Source organism: Gadus morhua, chromosome 12, assembly GCF_902167405.1.
Source record: "Gadus morhua chromosome 12, gadMor3.0, whole genome shotgun sequence".
Classification (NCBI taxonomy): Eukaryota; Metazoa; Chordata; class Actinopteri; order Gadiformes; family Gadidae; genus Gadus; species Gadus morhua.
In genome coordinates this window covers 722928-745287 of record NC_044059.1, presented here as the reverse complement: position 1 = coordinate 745287, position 22360 = coordinate 722928, and the positions used below count along the sequence as shown (strand labels likewise).

General features: G+C 43.0%; 1 protein-coding gene across 1 annotated transcript in view; it reads right to left on the bottom strand.

The window, feature by feature from the left end:
* LOC115555727 (vascular endothelial growth factor receptor 2-like) overlaps positions 1-22360 on the bottom strand; it is a 38340-nt gene that overhangs the window by 1443 nt on the left and 14537 nt on the right. Inside the window, 28 exon segments of the mRNA XM_030372732.1 lie at positions 73-152; positions 341-422; positions 5296-5438; positions 5758-5863; positions 5949-6048; positions 6382-6493; positions 6644-6766; positions 6941-7032; positions 7631-7787; positions 8174-8233; positions 8235-8263; positions 8560-8673; positions 8780-8884; positions 9194-9329; positions 10020-10126; positions 10961-11092; positions 11202-11348; positions 11704-12048; positions 12299-12410; positions 12569-12689; positions 13686-13842; positions 14488-14654; positions 16765-16888; positions 17298-17481; positions 17932-18071; positions 19044-19212; positions 19458-19579; positions 19692-19894. Of these exon segments, the coding sequence (XP_030228592.1) occupies positions 73-152; positions 341-422; positions 5296-5438; positions 5758-5863; positions 5949-6048; positions 6382-6493; positions 6644-6766; positions 6941-7032; positions 7631-7787; positions 8174-8233; positions 8235-8263; positions 8560-8673; positions 8780-8884; positions 9194-9329; positions 10020-10126; positions 10961-11092; positions 11202-11348; positions 11704-12048; positions 12299-12410; positions 12569-12689; positions 13686-13842; positions 14488-14654; positions 16765-16888; positions 17298-17481; positions 17932-18071; positions 19044-19212; positions 19458-19579; positions 19692-19894 (3669 nt within the window).

The window sequence follows — 22360 nt, the reverse complement described above, 5'->3', positions numbered from 1 at the left end:
GAGTGAGCTCTCACAACTCTTGAATCTTACCTACAACAGCTTTAAGAAAATGTGGTGGGTGTCGGTACTTACCTCAGATTGGGTGTTCTGGGCAGCTGGTGATCCAGACTCTTGATCTCATCTGGAGTGAAGCCCCTGACTGGACACCCCAACTGGAAGAGAGCCAAACACACAGTTAACACCTCAGGGCCAACTTTTGAATCTGCATGTGTGCATTTGTGTGTGTGTGTGTGTGTGTGTGTGTGTGTGTGTGTGTGCGTGTGCGTGCGTTCATGTGCGTGTGTGTGTGTGTGTGTGTGTGTGTGTCGGGTGGGTGTAGGAGGATGGGGGATACACTCACCATGACATTGTTGTTTTCCACTGGGATATCCTCAAAGGTTTTAACACTGAGAGGGCGGCTGCACCTGTCACTCTGTTGGCTCCTACATGAAGGTAGATCCAGTTTATACATCGAACAACCAGATGATGACACACACACACACACACATGGATATCGATGATACAATTTTTAATTTTGACATTGAAACAGCTTATTCTGGATTTATCCAAAATAAAATTACCGTAATTTTCGGACTATAAACTGCACCTTTTTTTCCCATTTTTCGATTCTGCGGTTTAAAGAAGTGAAAGTTTAAAAAATAATTATCGGCGCAATATATGGTTTCTGTCGTGTTTTATTGCACATTTATCGCCAGTTGATTTCAGTTGGAAGACTCATTACTGCACGTTGATATAACTCCGCCGAACCGGAAAGGTGGGCTGTTTACGTTGGTTTGATGTCTTTTACCGTGAGCACCTCGGATTAGGGAAAATCACATAGAAAATCACTGAAAATGGATTATGAAAGGTGGCTTCTGGAGGACGCACTTGATTTTGAGTTTGACGGCAGAGGATATCGTTTTGAACCAGAATTCACCCAAGAGGAGCTACGTGAGATGGAGGCTAGGGCTACGGAGGCGCCTGAAGCTCCTGCTGAAGCGGTCCCCAGGATCACGGGAAATTGGTGGTGTGCCTGTGGGTAGTGCAGGCAGATGCCGACGGAAGTCGAAAGTAGGTGCTGCACGGAGTGGGACCTTGTGCAGAAGTTTATATGCGGTTGTGAGGTATCTGAAGAAATAGTTCCAATTAGCAACTAACACGGATGGAAACCATATATTGCGCCGATATTTTTTTTAAACTTCACGAATGCCACTAACCACTCGGTTACTTGCACATTTTTGAAAACAAACGTTTAGGGTTGCTGGGTTGACAGGTTTGTGTATGCACACAGACAACCATTGTGAAGCAGGCAGGAGCGATTCAAAATGAGCCAAATAACCGAGAAAGGACTAATAGTTCAAATTTCGGGGTCACCCACTCTATTTCATCCTAAACAAACCAGAAAGGGGGCTCAATGATCAAAATACCGGAATTGTCCTTTAAATCAGTATTCGGAGCTTCGTTGTTTTTTTTCACGTACGTGACGTTACCAGAGTGAGGGTGGCAAACTATAAAGGTACGGCCACACCAACCGCGTTACTCGCATTAGGGGCGTCGAAAATCTGCATTTTTGCATAGGGAACCTTTGGTATAGGCGCGTAGACGCATTACATGCGTTGAAGCGTCGCGTTAGGGGAGTTAGACGCGGCAGACGCACGTAATTACGCACGTCAACGCAGTAACGCGCCCAACGCACCAACGCCCGGAGTTCAAAAGATTAAACTTTTGACGCGCCTACGCGTGACGCTTAGCCGCGATAGCCAATCAGCGTGGAGCTTGACCTGGCAGAAAGTAGTGACGCTTGCACAGAAGCATATGGCTGACATCTTTCTTTATTCTGGGTGGAAATAGTTATATAGTTACACCGTTAAAAGTGTTTACGCATGAACTATTTTTGTGACACACAATGATCAAGCGTTAGGTTAGGCGCGTTACACGCGTTATCCAACGCGAGTAACGTGTTTGATGTGGCCGTACCTTTAGTGGCGTTAGAGGCGGCATACGCACGTAATGACGCACGCAAACGCGCCAACGCACCAATGCAAAAAATTCAAGAAATTGAACTTTTGATGCGCCTACGCGTGGCGCTTAGCCGTGATAGCCAATCAGCATGGAGCTTGACCCGACGTCACTGCCAGAGAGTAGTGACGCTTGCACAGAGGCATATGGCGGACATCTTTCTTTATTCTGGGTGGAAATAGTAACATAGTTACGCCGTTAAAAGCGTTTATTTAAAAAAAAAAGTGCATTTTACTTTCATAATGTTCGCTCTGTGAACGTGAAGGATGTTTGGTTTGGCGGACTATGGCTGAATCCGAATACTCATACTTGACTGCTATATAGTATGCATTTTGTAGTACGCCACAAATATTGTCCGTCCGAATGCTCAGTACGCATTGTGTAGTACGTGAAACGTTTCCGAATGCGTATTACCACCACAGTATAAAAAAGAGTTCACTATGCTATCCCACAATGCAACCGGAGTCTGGTAACGAACGAAGAAGAGATGGCTGACCCGACACCACCAACAGCGTCTTAGAAAGACGTCGTAGAAAGCGGCGAAAAAAATAGTAAAAAAGTAAAGTAATTAATTAAGTAAAAAGAGGCATTTTTAATTTAATAGCAACGATGACAAGACGGAAAACAGGTAACTTATCAAGGTAATTTTGCCGGCATCTGAGGGGAGATAGTCATCTCCAAACATCCGGTGGAGTTTCGGCGGTGTTCGTAAGCGTTCCACGCATAGCTGTAGACCGTACTACACTGTCAAGTGTAGGACGGTCAAGTAGTAGACACTGAACAGAAATAGTATGTACTAAGTATTCGGATTCAGCCTATATCTCTACTGATCAACACTACGAATGCTGGAAACACACCAGACACACCATGTGAAGTTATTTAACCCGATTATTGTTATTTATATCTGAGATTATTTAATCGAAACCGATCTAAGATAACATGCACCCAAACACAGCAGCGTTTGGGTTTCCTACCTCGGACTCCTAAATCCAGCGCAGCCACATGCGCGTTAGGCGCGTTTAACCATTCTTGTGACACACAATGATCATGCGTCAAGTTAGGCGCGTTATGCACGTTTTTTAACCCAAAAAACGCGTCCAGTGTGGCCTTAGCTTAAGGGCCATTACATAGTCAACGCGAGCAACGCACGTAAGCGACGCGAGTGATGCGTTTCCTTTCATAGTCTACACAGCATACGCAAACGTCGCGGGCAATGCATGCATGCAATACACAACTCACGCCACGGGTGGCAGCAGAGTCACCGGTGTTTTCGCGGGTGACATTCCGGGTGACTTTCCGATCAAAATGGCTATGGAAGAAGAGTGCATTTTATTGCTCCTTTTACATCGGCAGCGGCAACGCAGGAAGCGCAATGATAGGCGGTTGTATGTGCACCCTTTAAATACCACACGAGATCAGGATGGGGAATTTGTTTCTCTGATGCTTCCAATGCGAAGCCTGGACGAGGAGAGGCATTTACAGTATTTTCGGATGTCGGCGCCAAAGTTTGATGATCTCCTTTCGCGAGTCATCCGATATCTTCCCGACTCTCACCAAAACCGGCCCCTTGTCAGATGCTGGCGTGTTTCCCCACCAGTACAATGTGCTACGATTGGGTATGCGCACTGACCAATAAATGTATATACATTGGTCACTTAGAAGCATGACTTTTGATTTATTAGTTATCACATTACACAAGTTAACTAATTTGGTTTACGTCAAACTCATTAATTCATATCCATACAAAATGTTTATACAACGAGCTACTGCCTTGACAGATGAATTAATTATTTAAGTGTATTTAAGTGTAGCCCTATAGCCAAAGCTATAGCGCATAATGTCCACAGAAAATTATATGGTAGGAAACATTAGAGAAAAGGGGTTTATTTATCAAATACAGAAACCCACCATGCACGCACACATTTTTCATTCGCTCACGCTTTAAAATTTCATTCACTCAAAGAGGCTACTGAACTTATGATTCACACAGAACGTGAACACACAGAACATGAACACAAAACATCACGTAATTAATTCAAATAGGCTAACACTAAAACAAATAAGGCCAGTAATAGAACGAATATCGGGTGACAAGAAGATCATTAAAATGGCTCATAATCCCGCATCAGCTGTTTGATGTCGCGCATCAGCTGTTTGATGTCGCGCATCAAAATAGCACTTTGCCCCTGTGGAAGGGTTCGCATAAATTGGCACAGGTAATTAGTAAAAGAGATGTGAATGTCATTCTTATCATGTTCCCTCATCCTCTCAAATTTTCTTCTGTAAATATAACCTATAGTTGAAATAATGTACAATATTTGCAGTATCGCCCCCACCTACAACGCATAGTATTGCATGGATCGGCGGGTCGCGTATCAAAAATTGGGACGACGCGTTTTGCTACGTGTCGCCGCATAATGGCAGCCGAAGCGTAGCGATGCGTACGGACCTAAGCGTCAGCGACACCAAGCAGAGAAGCGAGAGAGGTGGAGGAAGAATAGATATCTTGTTTCCCTTTACTTTATAACAAAACATTAGCGTGATCTCGGGAGGAAAAGTAATACTTAGCGAAATGCTAACCTTAGCTTAGTTGTTTGTTTACGTTCGCTGTACAGCGCCGCGCCAATCAACTGTGACTAGCTTGCTGCAGAGCGTGAGCGTCTTGGGAATACCCGGACAATATAATGGATATAATATGGACACATGAGACAATCAATATTCAATATTTGTTATGGATTTATTGTACAAATTCTCTGAAAAGATGCACGTTCCAGGATGAATTGAAAAGCTCCCGTAAGGGCTGAGATGGCAGAGGACAGCTGATTTGGAACGGAACAACAGCTGTTCGCTTTCACGGGGAAAAACTAAGGAACTGCAACCTACTTAGGCCTACTAATTAACGTTCAAAAGCTATTAAATCTTCAACAAAATATGCAGATACTGTCAAAATCGGTTCCAGGGAGCATAGGGATTATTAATGTTGTTTTTGATGGTGTTTCGAATATTCAAGTATTCGGCTATTCGCTCGGAAAAACCAACGCGTATTCGAAGCCTGAAAAATGGCATTCGGGACAGCCCTAATGGTAATTAAACATTAAAAGACCTGCGGCTTATAGTCCAGAGCGGCTTATATATGTACACATCATTCAATTTAGCTGCTGCGGTTTATACTCCGGTGCGCCTTATAGTGCGGAAATACGGTAGGCCTACATTAAAAAGTAGACATTTGATTGACAATGGAAAAACAAAGAGATGGTCTATGAGTTCTTTTATCTTCAGCATGAGGGTGGTTCTTACCAGATCTGGGGTGCGTTGTCATAATGGGGCTGGGGCTCCAAATGCTCCCCACTCAGAGGGAAGGCTTGGGGGCCCCTGGGGCTGGAAGTCACCGGGCATCCCTGCACCTCATCTGCCGTCAAGGGAATGTAGTCTTTCCCATCCTGCACACCCACACACATGCGCATACACACACACACACACACACACACACACACACACACACACACACACACACACACACACACACACACACATGCATGGATGCGCATGCACAAACACATGCACGCACACACACACACGCACCCATGTACACACACACACACACACACACACACACGTTCATCAAGCACAAGCACACTTCCATGGATATATATTTAATGGATCCTATTGTTTTAAACAATTCTGTTTGAGTGTGTATGTACTCACCCACCTGCCTATTAACACAATATCAATACGTTTGTGATATTGATTGACACTAACCTGTTGAGCGCTGGTCTGTAGCAGGTTCCCCAGATGTTCCACCAGTTCAGAAAAAGTTGGTCTGTCTGTGGGACAATTGAGCCAACAGTCCAACATGGTCTGGTATCTTAGAGGATAACATAAAAATACATTTTAACATGTATCTAGCACATATCTAATCACCATATGATTCATATGAAATGTGGGCTCACATCTCAGTTGTGGCATAGTCTGGAGCTCTCATCCTGGTCCCCTCCTTCAGCCTCCTGCAGAAGGACTCATCAATGCAAACGCCTGGATATGGAGATGCTCCTGTAGGCCAAGGCACAGGGTTACTTTAGAGGAGCAGAGGAGAGGAGAGCAGAGGAAAGGAAAGGGGAGTATAGTAGAGTAGAGCAGAGAAGAAGAGCAGAGCAGGGAGGAGTAGAGTAGATTAGAGTTGTGCAAAGTAGGGTACAGCAGAGTAGAGAGAGAACAACAGGGAGAACCACAAATATCTATGTTAAATAACGCTGTGGAAACATCAAATTTCAATAAAGCATAGTAATAAATGCTTCTATGCGAATATAAGGTCCTTTTATGACAATTTTTACTATGTTTAAACAAGATTAGCATGTTAGTGGCGGCCTTGTACCACAGGCTCACCCAGTGAAAATATCTCCCAGAGCAGGACCCCGAAGGACCAGACGTCGCTCTGCGTGGTATACACCCGGTCAAAGATGGTCTCTGGAGCCATCCACTTCAGGGGCAGGCGGGCCTGGGGAGACCAGCCACGGTTTACATTCAAGCTCAAATACAACACAGTCATCCCCACCATCATCAACATCATCATCTTCAAGATGGTTGGAGAGTTGGATAGAGCTTTACTGATAGTCTACGGTCTGTCTGCTGCTCATTCCTCACTCACATCTCCCTTGCGGACATAGTCGGGGTCTTTGTAGACATCTCTGGCCAGACCGAAGTCACAGATCTTCACCACGTTGTGCTCGGAGAGCAGGATGTTCCTAGCCGCTAGGTCTCTGTGGATACACTGTGGAGCACACAAACGCACACACATGCTCACACACCCACACACACACACATCCATCCACAAAACACACAACACACACACACCACATACACACACCACACACACACACATGGGTTTCAGTTGCTTCAGCATTTTAGACAAGTACTTCTATCAGGATTGTTTTGTAGAGCTGACCTTCCGAGAAGACAGGAACTCCATGCCCTTGGATACCTGGAAGCTGTAGCTGATCAGGTCCTCCATGGTCAAGTGATCATAGTCCGAGCTCTCTGTGATAACAGAACAACATTCTCATTCAACACATGGATTGCATTTATATGGCGCTTCTCTAGACACTCAAAGACGCTTTAAAGTGAAGGGGGGACCTCACTAACCACCACCAGTGTGTAGCACCCACTTGCACTAATGTACACAATAGCATTGAGTATTCTATGTGCAAACCATTCCTCAACCAAAATTCCTTCTCATTCCTAAATCCCCAATATATCACAATATATTGGTGTTATTTGTTCTTTGACTTCAATGGCTATTCACCATCATTTGAATTTGCTGAAAAATATTCACTGATCAGCCTGTGTCTGTATGTTGTGCCTCAACCTCTTCAGATTCAATATTTTCTTTTGTTTTTTTATTTCTTATTGCCACTTTCTACAGCACTTTATCTGATTTTAAATGTGCTCTATAAACACATTTGATTTGATTTAGAGTCCATATTTCTTATTCTACATTCAATCCATATCACCACTAACCACTTCATCCTTTTTCATCTAGAATAAGTTGTTGAAGGGTTTGTTTTTCCTTTAAATAACATCTGAGCCGCCACTCTGTGCTTTATCCCACAGGAACGTTTTTAAATGAGTAACTGGCCTCCTTTGAGTTCCGGTTCGATGGGTAAGGCGTCGTATCGGGTGCAGATAGCTGTGCCGGTACAGATGTCCAACTGGGCGGTAGTCCCCAAACCCAGGTCCACTTCATTCACGTCTTCCTCTGCACATGCCCACCTCGCATTTTCCACCCTCTGTCTCTGTTAACATTATGACAGAGCAATCATCTCATTTCAGGTCAACGTAAATTTGTCATTACAGTGAGTGAGTCAATTTCACAGGTCTAAATTCAACGGACATGTGCCTGTAAACACCCCAGAAACCCTTTGACAGGATAGTTAGACAATCTAAAAAGCATGAAGGCAATTCTTGCTAAACTATATATATAATATAATATAATATAATATAACATAATATAATATAATATAATATAATATAATATAATATATAGTTTATAAAGAATAGTTTTTTTCTGTGAATTTTTTTTTTTTGCACAAATTTGTTCTGCTGTGTTGTAACTGGAGCATACTTCTTGAGTGTGTGTTTGGTCATAGTGTTGCATGCATGGTGACATCAGCAGGGTTACCTTGAAGGGACTGTACTCTCCACGCTTGCTCTTTAAGTAGCTGGACAGGTTGCCGTTTTTTACAATACTCTACAATCACCATCAATGGTCCTGAGTAGAGAAAGGGAGAGAATAGAGAACATTCAGAAAAAGTGAATGTGACATTTTGTGGGGAGACCAACCATAAAGAGCTAGACATATATATTATTTCTCAGGTGCTTAAAACATATGTCTAATTTGACGACAAGCAGATAATAACCAATCATGATAACCAATGAACAAGTAGCAGTACTAATAAAGGGACCGTATAATGTCCTTCCTCATTGGTGCATACCAGAAGAATGTCACAATGAAGATACTTGGAGGAGGCAATGTTTTCTAGTAGTACGGTTGCTATGAGGACTCACCCCCCGGCTTGGTGCAGGCTCCCAGAAGGTTGACCACATTTAGATGGTGACCGATGTGTATGAGGATCTTCAGCTCGGACATCAGCGCCCGGTACTCACTCGATGTGGCCCCTTCTGTAGCACACCAAATAGTATTTTCCTTTATTGCCTCTACATTTGTCATTGCCACTTTGTTTTCAATAAAACAGTTAGGGTTTCTCTCTACCCTGTTTATTTGTACCTTTCAGCATTTTGACAGCAACAGTTGTACACGTGGTGTTTTTCTCGATGCCAAAAGCAGCGGCCTCCACCACCTGACCAAACGCACCTCGCCCCAAAGGATCGCCTTTGTAACAAATAATATGAAGTCATTCAAAATAGCTTGGCTTAGCTTTTATGCAGCAGCGTGAATGGTAACTCCCAATGGATGAAGCGATTAAATGCATAGCAAACATAATGTATGGATGAAATGTTAGTAATTTACACAACCCATTTTTCCATATGGTCTTCCAGTGATCTCTTTCTACTAGATATCATTAATGAGAAGGTAAGGTTCAGGTAAGGTTGCTTGACTGCGAACATTGAGGTTTGCTCCATTATCCTGCCCCTATGCTTAACACTGGTTATGCGTGACATGGTCTTGATTGTGGGTCACCTAGTTTCAGCCTGTCCTGGGGAAACTCCCACTTGGTGGCATCATACGTGAGCCGCTCACACTGCTCATCCACTGGCATGTCCTCAGAGTCCAAGATCATAGACAGGTAGCCTGTCTTCACGTCCTCACCGGTAGGCTGAGAGAGAGACAGAGAGTGGGAGGGTGAGAGAGTGTCATTGAGTCAGTCAGTCAGTCAGTCAGTCAGTCAGTCAGTCAGTCAGTCAGTCAGTCAGTCAGTCAGTCAGACAGACAGACAGACAGACAGACAGACAGACAGACAGACAGACAGACAGACAGACAGACAGACAGACAGGAAGGTAGACAGTGAGTGAGTGAGAGACAGTGAGAGACGGTGAGTGAATGAGTTGGCGTGTTGGTGTGTTGCTGACAGAGTGGACATTCACAAACCAAAGAGGTCATCACTGGTCATTTCTGGTAATTGTTTGTACACAATAAACAGGACTTTGCTAATGACCCTGACCCTCTTCTGAGGGTTAGGTTTAGAAAGGCTGTGTGTGGGAGGAGAGATCGGACTGTTGTTTTAGGGAAACAATAGCAGAGGTGCCGTCATGAGCCAGCCTTGTTAGTTTTAATCAACCGGTTACAGTGGTCTATGTTTTGGTAAGTGTGTCTATGTTGTTGATTGCCTGAATGTGTCCTTTTGGCTTTGTGTCTTGTCTGCTTGTTTGTGTGTTGTTGTGCTAGTAAAGGGAGTGTGTGTGTGTGCATGCATCCGTACATGCTTGCGTTTGGGTCCGTGTGTGTGAGAGAGAGAGCTGAAGGTAAGTGAATGTACAAATGTGCTGTTCTGCTCAATTAGTTGTACCCTCTTTCTTCCTCGGATGACGAAGACTATCAGCAGCCAGAAAAACATGGCAATGACCACACAGCCAATAGGCACAATCAGCTCCACATTGGTCTTCTCCTCCGCCCCTAAAAACAACAGCCATTGGGAAAGTACGCTCTTTATTAACAAAGCCATCACAGTATTGGGTTGCATAGCCATGGACTATTCTACTAAGACTTTAGAAACAAAAGTGGACAGTGTTAAAACATTAACATGACTCCCATACTTTTGGCATTTGTTGACAATAATGATGTGAGGAGAGGTTGGTTGTAATTGCTGCGTGTGTGTGCATGTGCATGTGCGTGCACGTGACCATGGCTGAAGGAAGAAGTCTAGGCTGGAAGTGTATCTAGTGATAACAACAATCTGGGCCCACCATGGTCCCCAACCCCTCTCATTTTCACTCATGATCCCAATCATTCCCTGTTTCTTCTTATGCTCTGTTTATGCTTATTATTCTGTCAGCGGCCCAGGAGGGGATGTGTGTACTGACCCGGCTAGTGTTATTATGGTCACGTAGACCTTGATTGGAGTGAGACCATTTGTTGTTTGTCCCAGCATGGGTTCAGTATAGAGGGAGTGGGGGGTGGGGGACCTCTCCCATTGTCCTGAAATCTCTTCATTGTTATGTTTTTTCCTAAACTGCCTGTAGGATTTTTTAACGGGGGTCAACTTCCCCTACCGGAACAAGTGAGGTTATTCTTACACACAGAATTTGATATTTAAAAATGCTCCTCCCTCCTGGGCAAAAAGGGGGAAAACCTTGAGACAATGTGAAGAGAGCGTAGGGGTTGAAGGTTAAAATAAAGGACGATGTTGTTGTTTCCAAACTACCCAGCAGGAAATGCTAGACATTTCTGAAGAGCATTTAACGGTACGCACTGCTTAGTAACGATGAGGGTGATGTAGGCAATGTTTACCTTCTGTGGTCAGGAAGGCCTGGGAGGAGTCACAGGAACGCTTGTTACACGCAGTGCATGTGTACAGACCACTGTCCTCCTCCTTCACACGCTGGATGGTCAACCGTTGGTTCCGTTCGCTCAGAATAACTCCTGGAAACAGTTTGCAACAGCATTTTAGCCTGGATTCGGAGTGAACGGTGCAGATACAGACACCTTATTGCTGAATGGTTTGGATGTAGCCTGTTGGTCCCGCTCTCACCGGAACCTTCCAGAACGGTGTGGTTGTTCTTGGTCCAAACCACGCTGGGGTGAGGGGTGCCCGTGACGTCGCACCTAAACACCATCGTGCTGCTCATGTTTACCTTCTGGTCAGTCATGTTATTCAGAATCCTTGCAGGCTCCAGAGCTATAGTCAAGGTTGCAGATGCAAATTCACGTCAAGCATTTCTTTGCTTGACACTTTTCCAATGCACATTAGCTTTGTTTCTTCACTCAAGTATGCTTTGTTTAAGGTGCTGTAGGTTCACCCACCTGTGCTTAACAGGCTTAATTATTGCCCGAACAGATCAGGAAAGATCAAACTCAAAACTCAAAAGATGGATGACTATGGCATTCCTCACAGATTACACTCCTAACATGATAAGGAACATGAGGACTAAACCTTAAGAAGCAAAGAATATGTGAATTTAAAATCTGTATTTGACCTTTAGCCAGTAAAATAAATAAATAAAGACTAAGCAGAAAGAGTGGCGAGCATGTACCTCTGAGAGTCAGGCTGCGCAGCAGGCAGATCTTCTCCCGTGTTTTGATGTTCTCCACCTGGCAGACGTACATGCCCTCGTCATGCCGCGACGCGCTGGCCAGTGGCAGCTCCAGGCTGAGCTTGGCGCCCGGCAGGCATGACAGAGCGGCCTGGGAGAGGGGAAGCTGGGCCAGGGTCAGCGAGCGGCACGGCTGGACCGATGTGGTGCTCTCCGAGTCAAAGGCGCCGGACAAGCGGAACCAGGCCAGGTTCCTGTAGATGAGCCTGTCCGCCTTGCACCTCAGAACCACCGGCTCCTCCTCTATGGGCTCACTGGATGGAGACACGGTTAGCTCCAGGCCACCTGCGGAGGAATAAGATGTAGCGTCAACAGTAGCGTTGAGGGATCCCACCAAACTAAAGTAGTGTTTGATGGAAAGAGTTTCCTGGAACCATTTTTTAAATGTTCCATACTCTTCTGTGGTAATTGGGTTCCTTTGACTCTCTAGCTGTACATGCATCCATTTAAACAGAAAAATGCTTTGGTTTGGCTGTCTGGCAATTTTGTTGCCAGACAGCCACATGAAACATGAACCATGAAAAAGGCTTCTTACGGGTCACATGGAAGAAGATTACGCGTGAATCTTGTCCTTTTTTATTGGCAGCCAGGCATCTGTACAGAGCGTGGACCTCAGCTTTGTTGATCTTCAAAGAACTCACGATTTTCTTCATGAACAGAGGCAGACTCATTAAGTGGCAGGTCATTTGAATGAGAAATACAGCAACAACTTTGACCCTAACCAATGTTTAGGCGACTGATTAATTAGGAATAGATGGTGGCCTGGCAGTAGTATATTGCTGGTGTGAAATGAATAGGGGTGTACCTTATGATCACGTTCAGGGTCGATGGTGATTCCATCCATAGGGTTGTGTTCTGTGCCGTTGCTGATATGCCTCCAGCTGGTGCACTCATCTAAGTTGACCTCTGATACGGCCATCCCTGACCTATTGTAAAAGGACCCGGAAAGGATCTAATGCAACTCCAATCACAAGACTTGGAGTAAAGATATTTTCTTTGCTCCATTTTTTTTTTAAGTCTAACCATTTAGATGTTATATTTAATCAAAGATGAATCATCTCCTGTAACAACGGTTTTATAGGAGGCATAATACACTGTGTATTCTGTATATATTTTTTTATTATTTATCAACTCTTTTAAACAATGAATATAGAGACTGTGATAAGATCTGCTACCAAATATAGGAGAAAGAAGCCTGATGGAGCGAATTCTAAAATGCACTACAGAGAAAATACGTGAAACAAGAGCATTTGATAAGAAGGGAGGAGAGGAAATCACGGAGCAGAGAAGTGGACTTGACAGGAAGAAGCCTGGTTTGATATGAGAGCACCAGAGGATCAACAGGAAGCACAGTGTTAAGGTGTAGGAAGTGATGTGCATGCTTAAGATAAGCTCCTTTCTGGTCTGGAGTCGCTACAATGTCCTGCCTGCTTCCATCACCATAGCTTCTTCTCACAGCACTTTACCTGGGAGGAAACCTTTATGTAATTAATGTTTACCCCCCCCCCCCCCCCTCAAGTTCTCATGTGCTGCAATCCAGGCACAACAAATAGCTAACAGCTAATGGTTATCGTCACTGTCTCTAAACAGCAAGACGATAGAATGACGGCAATTGTGATTATAAGTGAGAATGCGTTTACTAAATATATGTTTCGGTTTCAACAAGTCTGAATAAAGGAGGTTATTCAAAAGGGCCCATTGTAAGAAGAATGAATCAAATCTGTCAATCTTCATCGGGCCACAGTTCACTCTCATTGTCTCCTTCCCTGTCGTTTCTATCACCATCATGAAATCTGCTGTTCCAGGTCTAAAATAACACTGTGTTGACAATGGAGGGTGGAAGGGCTCTCTCTCTCTCTCTCTCTCTCTCTCTCTCTCTCTCTCTCTCTCTCTCTCTCTTTGTGTGTGTGTGTGTGGCTCACTGAAAGGCCTGTGGGCAGTCTTCCCGGGACATCCACTCCCACTGGATGTGTGAGGGGATGGGGAATCCCCGGGCGGTGCACCTGAGGGTGGCCCTGCTGCCGTATGTATACACGTCCGTGTCCACCGCAACCTCTTTCTCGATGATGTGTGGTGGCACTGTACAACAATGCGAGGAGCATTAACATACTGGGCAAAGTTCACAGTTAAAGACTGGAATGTTTGGCCGGTCTAAAAAGATCCATATGAAAAACCTTTCGAAATTGTTCTGTCTCCTTTCGAGCCTATTCTATAGCAACAGACTTTATCTAATGCCATTGATCTGAGTCATGCTCTTCAAAAACCATTTAAAAACAGTAATCATCATAGAATAAACACAGGTGTCGCTAGGCCTGGGCTATAAAACAATAAATCATCGTATCGTAATAGACTTTTGATCAATATCAATATAAAACATGTTTATATATCGATAAGAGACTGGACCACCGAATCTAGCAAGTGGGTTTGTTACACAAACCCGGTTTCATACTTATTTACAATATATGAGGGTATTTCATTTATCGAAATTGGAGTATTTATCAATGTTGAAGGTCGTATTAAGTGTTAAACAGAAGTGTTTAAATCCAGCATGGTAATTCCTAGTCATTTTAGGTCATTACAATTATCAATGGTTATCGATATCGACCAATATGATCAAGTTAGATCGTGATATGTCATTTCAGCCATATTACTGTCGCTCATGATGATTGACCCCTGCCCCTATGAAAAGAGTCAATTGGACTCGATTAGTAGTTGAGTACATGCCATTGACAATGAGCTGAAATGTGTGGCTCTCTTTGTCATTGGTGAGATTGTTGGTCAGCACCACGGTGTAGTTCCCTGCATCCTTCTCCAAGACCCCATGGATCACCAGGCTCCCGTTCTTCGGCATGACCCTGTAATCGACCTTAATTGGCAGGCCATCCTTATACCTGAACAGACAGAAAGAGGCGTGGGGTGTGGTTCAACACGAGAAAATCAGTGCAATTTGGGCCCTCTAATTATCAAAAATGTAATTTCCTTTACTCTTGTGGAAACAGTAGCACAACTAAAGCCAATCTCCTTTTGCCTTTATACTTTACATACCAACCTCTTTAAGAATGGTTTTGACTGCCTAGCAAAAGACATATTGCAAATAGTTAACAACTCTCTCTAATCAGGCAAATTCCGAAAAAGCCTTGAAAACTGCAGTTGTTAAACCCCTTTTAAAAAAGCGGAGCCTAGATGCCTCTATTATTAACAACTACAGACCAATATCAATTCTCCCTTCATAAGTAAAATCATTGAGAAAGTTGTCCTCCAGCAACTTAATCACTTCCTGTCATCAACTGGTTGCTATGACACCTTCCAATCAGGATTTCGACACCTTCACAGCACCGAGACCGCCTTTATTAAGTTGTAAAGGACGTACGCCTTAGCACAGACTCGGGCAAAATCTCAATACTAATGTTACTAGACCTCAGTGCTGCATTCAACACTGTAGACCATACAATACCGTTGGACAAATTAGAAAAGAGGGTGGGGCTTTCAGGCACAGTCTTAAATTGGTTTAGGTCCTACCTACAAAATAGGAACTATTTCGTTTCGATTGGCGAGTCGGCAACTTTGTATCAGAATCAACCAACGTGACATGTGGAATCCCACAAGGTTCGATCTTAGGACCCTCTTTATTCAACATCATACTCCCACTAGGGCAAATCATAAAAAATAACAACATTGACTATCATTGCTATGCTGATGAAATGTAAATCTATGTATCGCTATCACCAAATGACTATCGAGACATAGATCTATTGTGCCAGTAAATTGAATAAGTCAAAGACTGTATGTGCCGAAATTTTCTTCAAGCAAATGAGGACAAAACTAAGATAATTGTATTTGCTGCTAAAAATGAAAGGCTTGAAGTAACCCAACACTTTCCCTCTGTCCCTGAAAGCCTCAATCAAAGCCAGAAATCTAGGGATTATCATGGATTCACATTTACATTTCGACAGTCACATTAAATCAGTTACAACATCTGCATATTATCACCTTAAAAACGTAGCAAGATCTAGTGAGTTCATGTCCACCGAAGACTAAGACCAAAAACTTACATACACGTACATGTACATACCTTTATCACTAATAAGCTTGATTACCACAAATGGTCTCCTTACAGGTGTCCCAAAAAAAAGGCCAATACAGCCTGTTCAGAATGCTAGTGCTAGAGTTCTAACAAAGACCAACATATGTTTCTTAAATCATTACATTGGCTCCCTGTATGTCATAACCTATAAATCCCTGGTTTAGGGCCAAAATATGTAACTGATATGCTTCCAATATATATGCCTTCTAGATCTTCTGAGGCCAATCTGTTAATTATCCCAAGAGTAAACACGAAACATGGGAAAGCAGGATGTAGTTAATATGCAACAAATAGCTGGAATAAAATCCCTGAGGATTTAAGACTTGCCCCAACCCTTACCACTTTTAAAACAATACTGAAGACTTTTAAATTTGCTTTAGCTTTCTGCTAAATCACTGAATAAACACTGTGAATGTAAGTATCTGATACCAGAGAGACTGTTGTTCTGATACAAGAAAAACATGATCTGATACCAGAGAGACTGTTGATCTGATACCAGAGAGATACATGACCTGATACCAGAGAGACTGTTGATCTGATACCAGAGAGATACAGGATCTGATCTTAAATACATTGCACTTTTAGAAAGTGCAATGTATTGCAAAAAATGCTTTGCCTTTATTTTCTATCTATTTTATCATGTTTTTACCTTTGCCTATGTTTCTTTTACATATCAACTATTTAATTTTATTGTATGAAAATGTATATATGTGAAGCACTTTGAGTCTACCTCGTGTATGAAAAGTGCTATATAAATAAAGTTGCCTTGCCTTCCTGGATAAGGAAGGCATATGGATAAGGAAATAATCACAAAATATTGTCATTTCAGTCTGTTTAATTATATTTTCAATGATTTTAGGGATGTATATTTGTATGTTTAATGTATTTATTGTGCTCTGATGCAGCGGTCACCGTACCACTGGATGGAGGGCTCAGGGTAGGCCTCGTACTTGAAGGGAACGAGGGGCTCTGCGGTGTGGTCGCCAACGGTCAGCTCTATCAAATTTGCACGAGGGTCCTTCAACTCAATGAACGGTTTTTCTACAATACAGACCAACAGAGCACTCGGTCAACTGCACCACGTACCAAAGTGTTTAGTACAATATGTATTCACCCAACCGCATATACAATCTGTGTATATTTTAACAAGTAATTCTGGAAAAATAAGAGAACAAGCCTTTGGTCAACAAAAAGTAAATTAAGAGCCCTGTAGATTAGACCATAACAAAACACCAGGAATATTGAATCTGAAAAGATTGACCTTCAAGAATTAAGGACTCAGAAAACCACAAGGAAGTAAAACACATGAGGACTTCATTGGCATTATAAACAAACAAATTTTTCACTTTTGTTATGATCACATTGAGTAAAGGATTGCAAAGTATTTTCATAGCATGTGTGTATTTCCAGGATACCCTTGGTCTGGGCATTAGATTAGCACAGGGCCTACCGTAAACCTTGAGGAAGGCTGAGGCACTCTTTTCCATCTGACCGCTTGACGCTGTGCAGGTGTATTCCCCCGTGTGGTCGACCGTCACGTTGTCAACGGTGAGCGTGTTGGACAGTTCCAGAGAGTTCCACAGCCTGACTTTATTGGCCTTTTTGTGAAAATCCTCTGAGCCATTTTTTGTGGTCTGAGGGGGGTGAATGAGATGACTGAGATACCATGAAGAAGAAATCATTCATCATTTACAAAAAATAACTGGATAGATCCTCTGTTCCCACAGATAGTCTGGTTGACTTTGAAATTTGGTCTTATGTATAGACATGCTTCAAAATAAACCTAAGGAGGAATACGCTGCAAGCGAGGAATGAAATGGAAGAGGTATATCACATCTCTGGTATGTTTATCTTGTATTACATAAGAAGGCTTATCGAAGGCAACAGACAATTTTCACAAAGGTGTCACAGAAGGAAAAATCACAGGTGTCGCTCTCTAATTATGGGTCTGCTCCTGTATACGAGGACACAGAATAGTAGACCTATCCTCACTAGTATAGTGTACTACCCGTGCCCTGCTACAAAAAGGTAAAAGGGTCTTGGTCATGTGTGTAGAGTTCAAGTGTTAAGAAGGTACTACTGACCAGGCGCTGGCCCGAGTGAGTCCAGTTAAAGTCAATGCCCACATTGAGCTCCGTACTGGCCGTACAGCTGAGTACCAGCCGCTCCCCGACAGACAGCCGAACGTGTGCAGGGGTCAGCATGAGCTCATGGATCTTGTATCCTGGGGAAAGGGAGGGAGAGCTGAGTGGAAGGCCATGGATGGCAGTATTGCTTGGAGGTGATGGCCTCTTGTTCCCACCTCATATGATGGTTATATTCCTCATTGCTTAGCCAAACTTTATTCATTCATGAGGTGTCATTTCTTTGGTCACCAAAGTTGTACTTACTGCCTGAGATTAACTAAAACTGAATGGTATTTTAAGTTATTAGTTACTAATGAACCAGTAATCAGAGACTGTAAGTGACAGCAGTTTGGGGTTAGGCATAGACGTGGTTGTGAAGGCAGCAGAACAATAAAACACAAATATATCAATGGAAACAATTATATAAAAGTAATTGTATTCGTTAATACAAATAACAGCAACCTTGATTTCTTTTTTAAAACGTTTGTTGTATATGTGCAGAAATAATATATAATACGTTATATATTAAGTGCAGCAGTAGATAAGTACGAGTTCTAGACTTGCCTGATAGCTACATTGGATCCTAAGTTCTTTATCCAAAAGAGATAAGATGGTAAAGAGTGTAACTACATACTTCAGATCACTTACTTGGAGGGAAATATTTCACCATTACTGTGTATATAATAGGTTTTGTTGAAAACCTTGAGTTGGTTGTGTGTGTTAGGCTGTGTGGTTTATGGAAAATATAATACAGAGAGCTCAGGATTTTAACAAGTAATTCTGGAAAAATACCAGGTTCCCTGGTATTCTCAGCTCAGGATTATGTACAAAGTCTTGCACCATGGCCTTTTTTTGACGAACCAGGATTTGTTCTCGGTAGTTTACAACTGCTTGTAGTAAAGATGAATCAAGGATGGCATACATGTCAGTTTTAGGAATAAACTCGTCACATGAGGGTCTCAATATCTTGCACCAATACCCTCACCTCACATATAGCTCCCCAACTTTGCATCTCTATGAATTATCCTAGAAAATACATGAACAGTCCATGGTTTACTTTTTTATCTTACCAACGACGGCTACGATGTAGTATGGTGACTTGAATGTCTGGTTGGCAAGCTTAGTTTGACAAAAAACCACTCCAGCGAATCTGATCAGTTGACTAGGGATGGTGAAGCCAGTCCGGGCCTCCCACACAGAATCCTTCCCATTGGCATTATACTCCTTTGGTGGAAACTTCTGATGAACGGTTTAAGAAACACACATAAGCATCCTACAATGAAATCTCTGTCACTTGTCATGTCCGGTTCATTAGTTGCACTGATGTATCTCAAATACGACCTCACCAAATAGTATGATTGACTCATAAAATTAGACACTTTATATAAAAATATATAGGCAGCTCAAGGATGGCTCGAGGTAGGCAGGGCGTTGACCCAGAAACATAATTATAAGCAGGTTATTCAAAAGTCATTGTCTCTTACAGTATGGAGCGTTACGTTAAGATCCTCCACTGAACCACGGCACGGGATGACCACCGGCTGTCCCTCGCGGATGAACACTACTTCATACTCCTTCTCAGACAGCACAAAGGGCACTTTGTAATCTAGAACCAAAAAACGCAGAAACATGTATTACAATTTATAGCAGAAACAGTGTTGAAAACATTTAGCAGTAGTTACCCCTAATCCCCACTTGCTGGTTGAAAGAAGTCGTACCATGAACAAAGACATAAACAGATGCTGAGGTTTTATCGTCCTCCACCTTCAGGTCTTTGAAGAAGCATCGGTACAGTCCGGTCTCGTTGGCTGTTGCACTAGTGATCACCAGTGTGGAGCAGAATAGCCCGGACCCACTACAGTCCACAACGGAGATTTGACTGCTTGTTAAAGGGGTGGTCCACTTTAGGTTCTGGTGACCTCTGTGAGGCAAGAACAGATAATCATATGGCGTAAATACAACCGCACACAAACTCACAAACTCACTCACCACACACACACCACACACACACACACACACACACACACACACACACACACACACACACACACACACAAACGTACACTCTAAAATGTAAGTCAGTTGCATACATGATTCTGATGAGTTTTTGTGACATAATAATGGTGGTGCATTGCAATCACATCACAAAAAAAAGGAATCATGTTATCTCGTAATTATGACATAAATATTTCATAATTATGAGAAAATATCTCATAATTACGAGATCTTTGTCATAATTACGAGATGCTTATCTGATAATGACGAGATCATTATTTCTTTCATAATTACGAGATAATTAGCTCATAATTACGAGATCTTTTTGTTATAATTACGAGATGCCATTTCCCATCACCTTTAAGATCCATGAGCGCATTTGAACCTGACAAGTTGATATTTTGACAGCGCGTTTGCAGTCTCCGATTAGACAGATGCATGCACATGAATTTTCAAACTTCAAATGGCAGTTTATGGCCTATAATATGACTTAATTCACACATGGAATAGTGTTTTCTTCTACAACTTCAGTGAAGTTGCACAACTTCAGTGAAGTTGTAGACACCAACCCGGTATCACGCGATTTCGTGCTCATGCGCACAAACGTTAATCTATTGAAGCGTGTTCCAGAGCACGATAGTCCGACTTTTTTCGTGCTACACAGAACGAAATGTACACCAATGCATTCTGAATGGGAGTGTTCTCAGACAATTAACGTGCTCCACAAAACGGTACGAGAGAGAGAGAAAGAGAGAGAGGGAGGGACAGAGAGAGAGAGAGCGAGAGAGAGGCTTCAGAAAGGGTGTTCTACAGTGCACCCTAGTTATGTTTATGCCAAAACCACAAATGCTATATATATATATATTGCCTAATTATATATATTGCCTATATATATATATAGGCTATATATATAATTAGGCTATAATTATATTATTTAGCGTGTAATGAGACAATCTATAGCCAAATTGTCGAAGATGCCCGAGAATCTCCGGAAATATCAGCATGGGAAATCGGCGCATCAGACCCATGTACCTATAAAGAAAGACGTCATCTCAAGCGGGAGAGAACGTTTGCGGTGCTGGTTTGTATCATGTAAGTACAGGGCTCTCAAGTCTCATGCATTCAGCGTGAGACACATGCAATTCAACCCATGCACACGCTAGAAACCTGGGCCCCGTTTCCCGATATCGATGGATCTTCGCTCGTAAGATCATTCTCCCGATGGATCTTTCGAACCATCGATAATTTCTTTGGAGCGTTTCCCGAAACTCCTCTCAACGTGAACACGCATTCGCTGCACTCACGACGATCGTACCTGTCCACTGACATAGTGCCGAAACGGGCTATGACGCAGGGGGAGACGCAGGAATGTCGGAGGAAAATGGGGTTAAAAAGGGTTAAAATATCTCCCCATCCAGGCCAACCGCAGAGTAGCCTACGAAAAGAATAGATTGCAATAATATGAATGCTAAAGATATTAAAACACAATTGATTAAGCCTAGGCCGACATATATATCAGTCCTAATCCTGAGCGCACGATCGGGAGGTGGAAGTTGCGCTTTAGATGCCTTCACAAGTCCAGCGGAGGGCTCCAGTTTTCGCCGGCCAAGTCATGCGCTGTGATAAGTGTGACAGCTATGTTGCACAACATTGCAGCTAAGGCTGGGGTAGCTTTGGTTGAACCGGAGGACATTGAGGACGATGACGACGAGGAAGATCGGTGTGAGGACGGCCTCCCTCATAACTACGCGGCTGGTTTTCATGCACGTCGAAGAGTGATTGAGACTTTTTTTTAACCCCCTCCACCCTCCCACATGTCACTAAACATTCCTGTCAAAGTGACCAATCCCCACCATATCCCAGCCTTTTGCCTGCTCCTTTGCATTTTTTTTTATATTTTTAGAATTAATAATTTTATTATTTTTTTATTTTTTTATTTTTTACATTATTTTAGGCTACGTTTTATGAGTAGCCTATGTCAGTCTGCACAAATCCCCCCCACTTTCTCTCACACATTTTAAGTGCGCTGCCTGCTCAAACATTTCCTGGACTGTCTCTCAAACTAAGAACATAATGGCCCACATTAGGCTCAGACGCACGTGATACACCATTACCAATGTGTTATAATAAAACGCATCCAATACTAGGAATGTCCGCTGGTTACGCCACTGAGGCTATAGTAGGCTAACGAAGCTCTTAGCGTCCTACGAGTACCCTGGAGCACTCGTTAGCTACGAGCGTTTTCAAGACGTTCGTTACCAAAGATGCTTTCGGGAAACGGTGTGAAAACTGTACGATGCTCGTACGACCCACTCTGCGATCCACTTAGGCTAAAGATGCTTTCGGGAAACGGGGCCCAGGTCTCACGAAAATACGTGACACTGTCACGTTA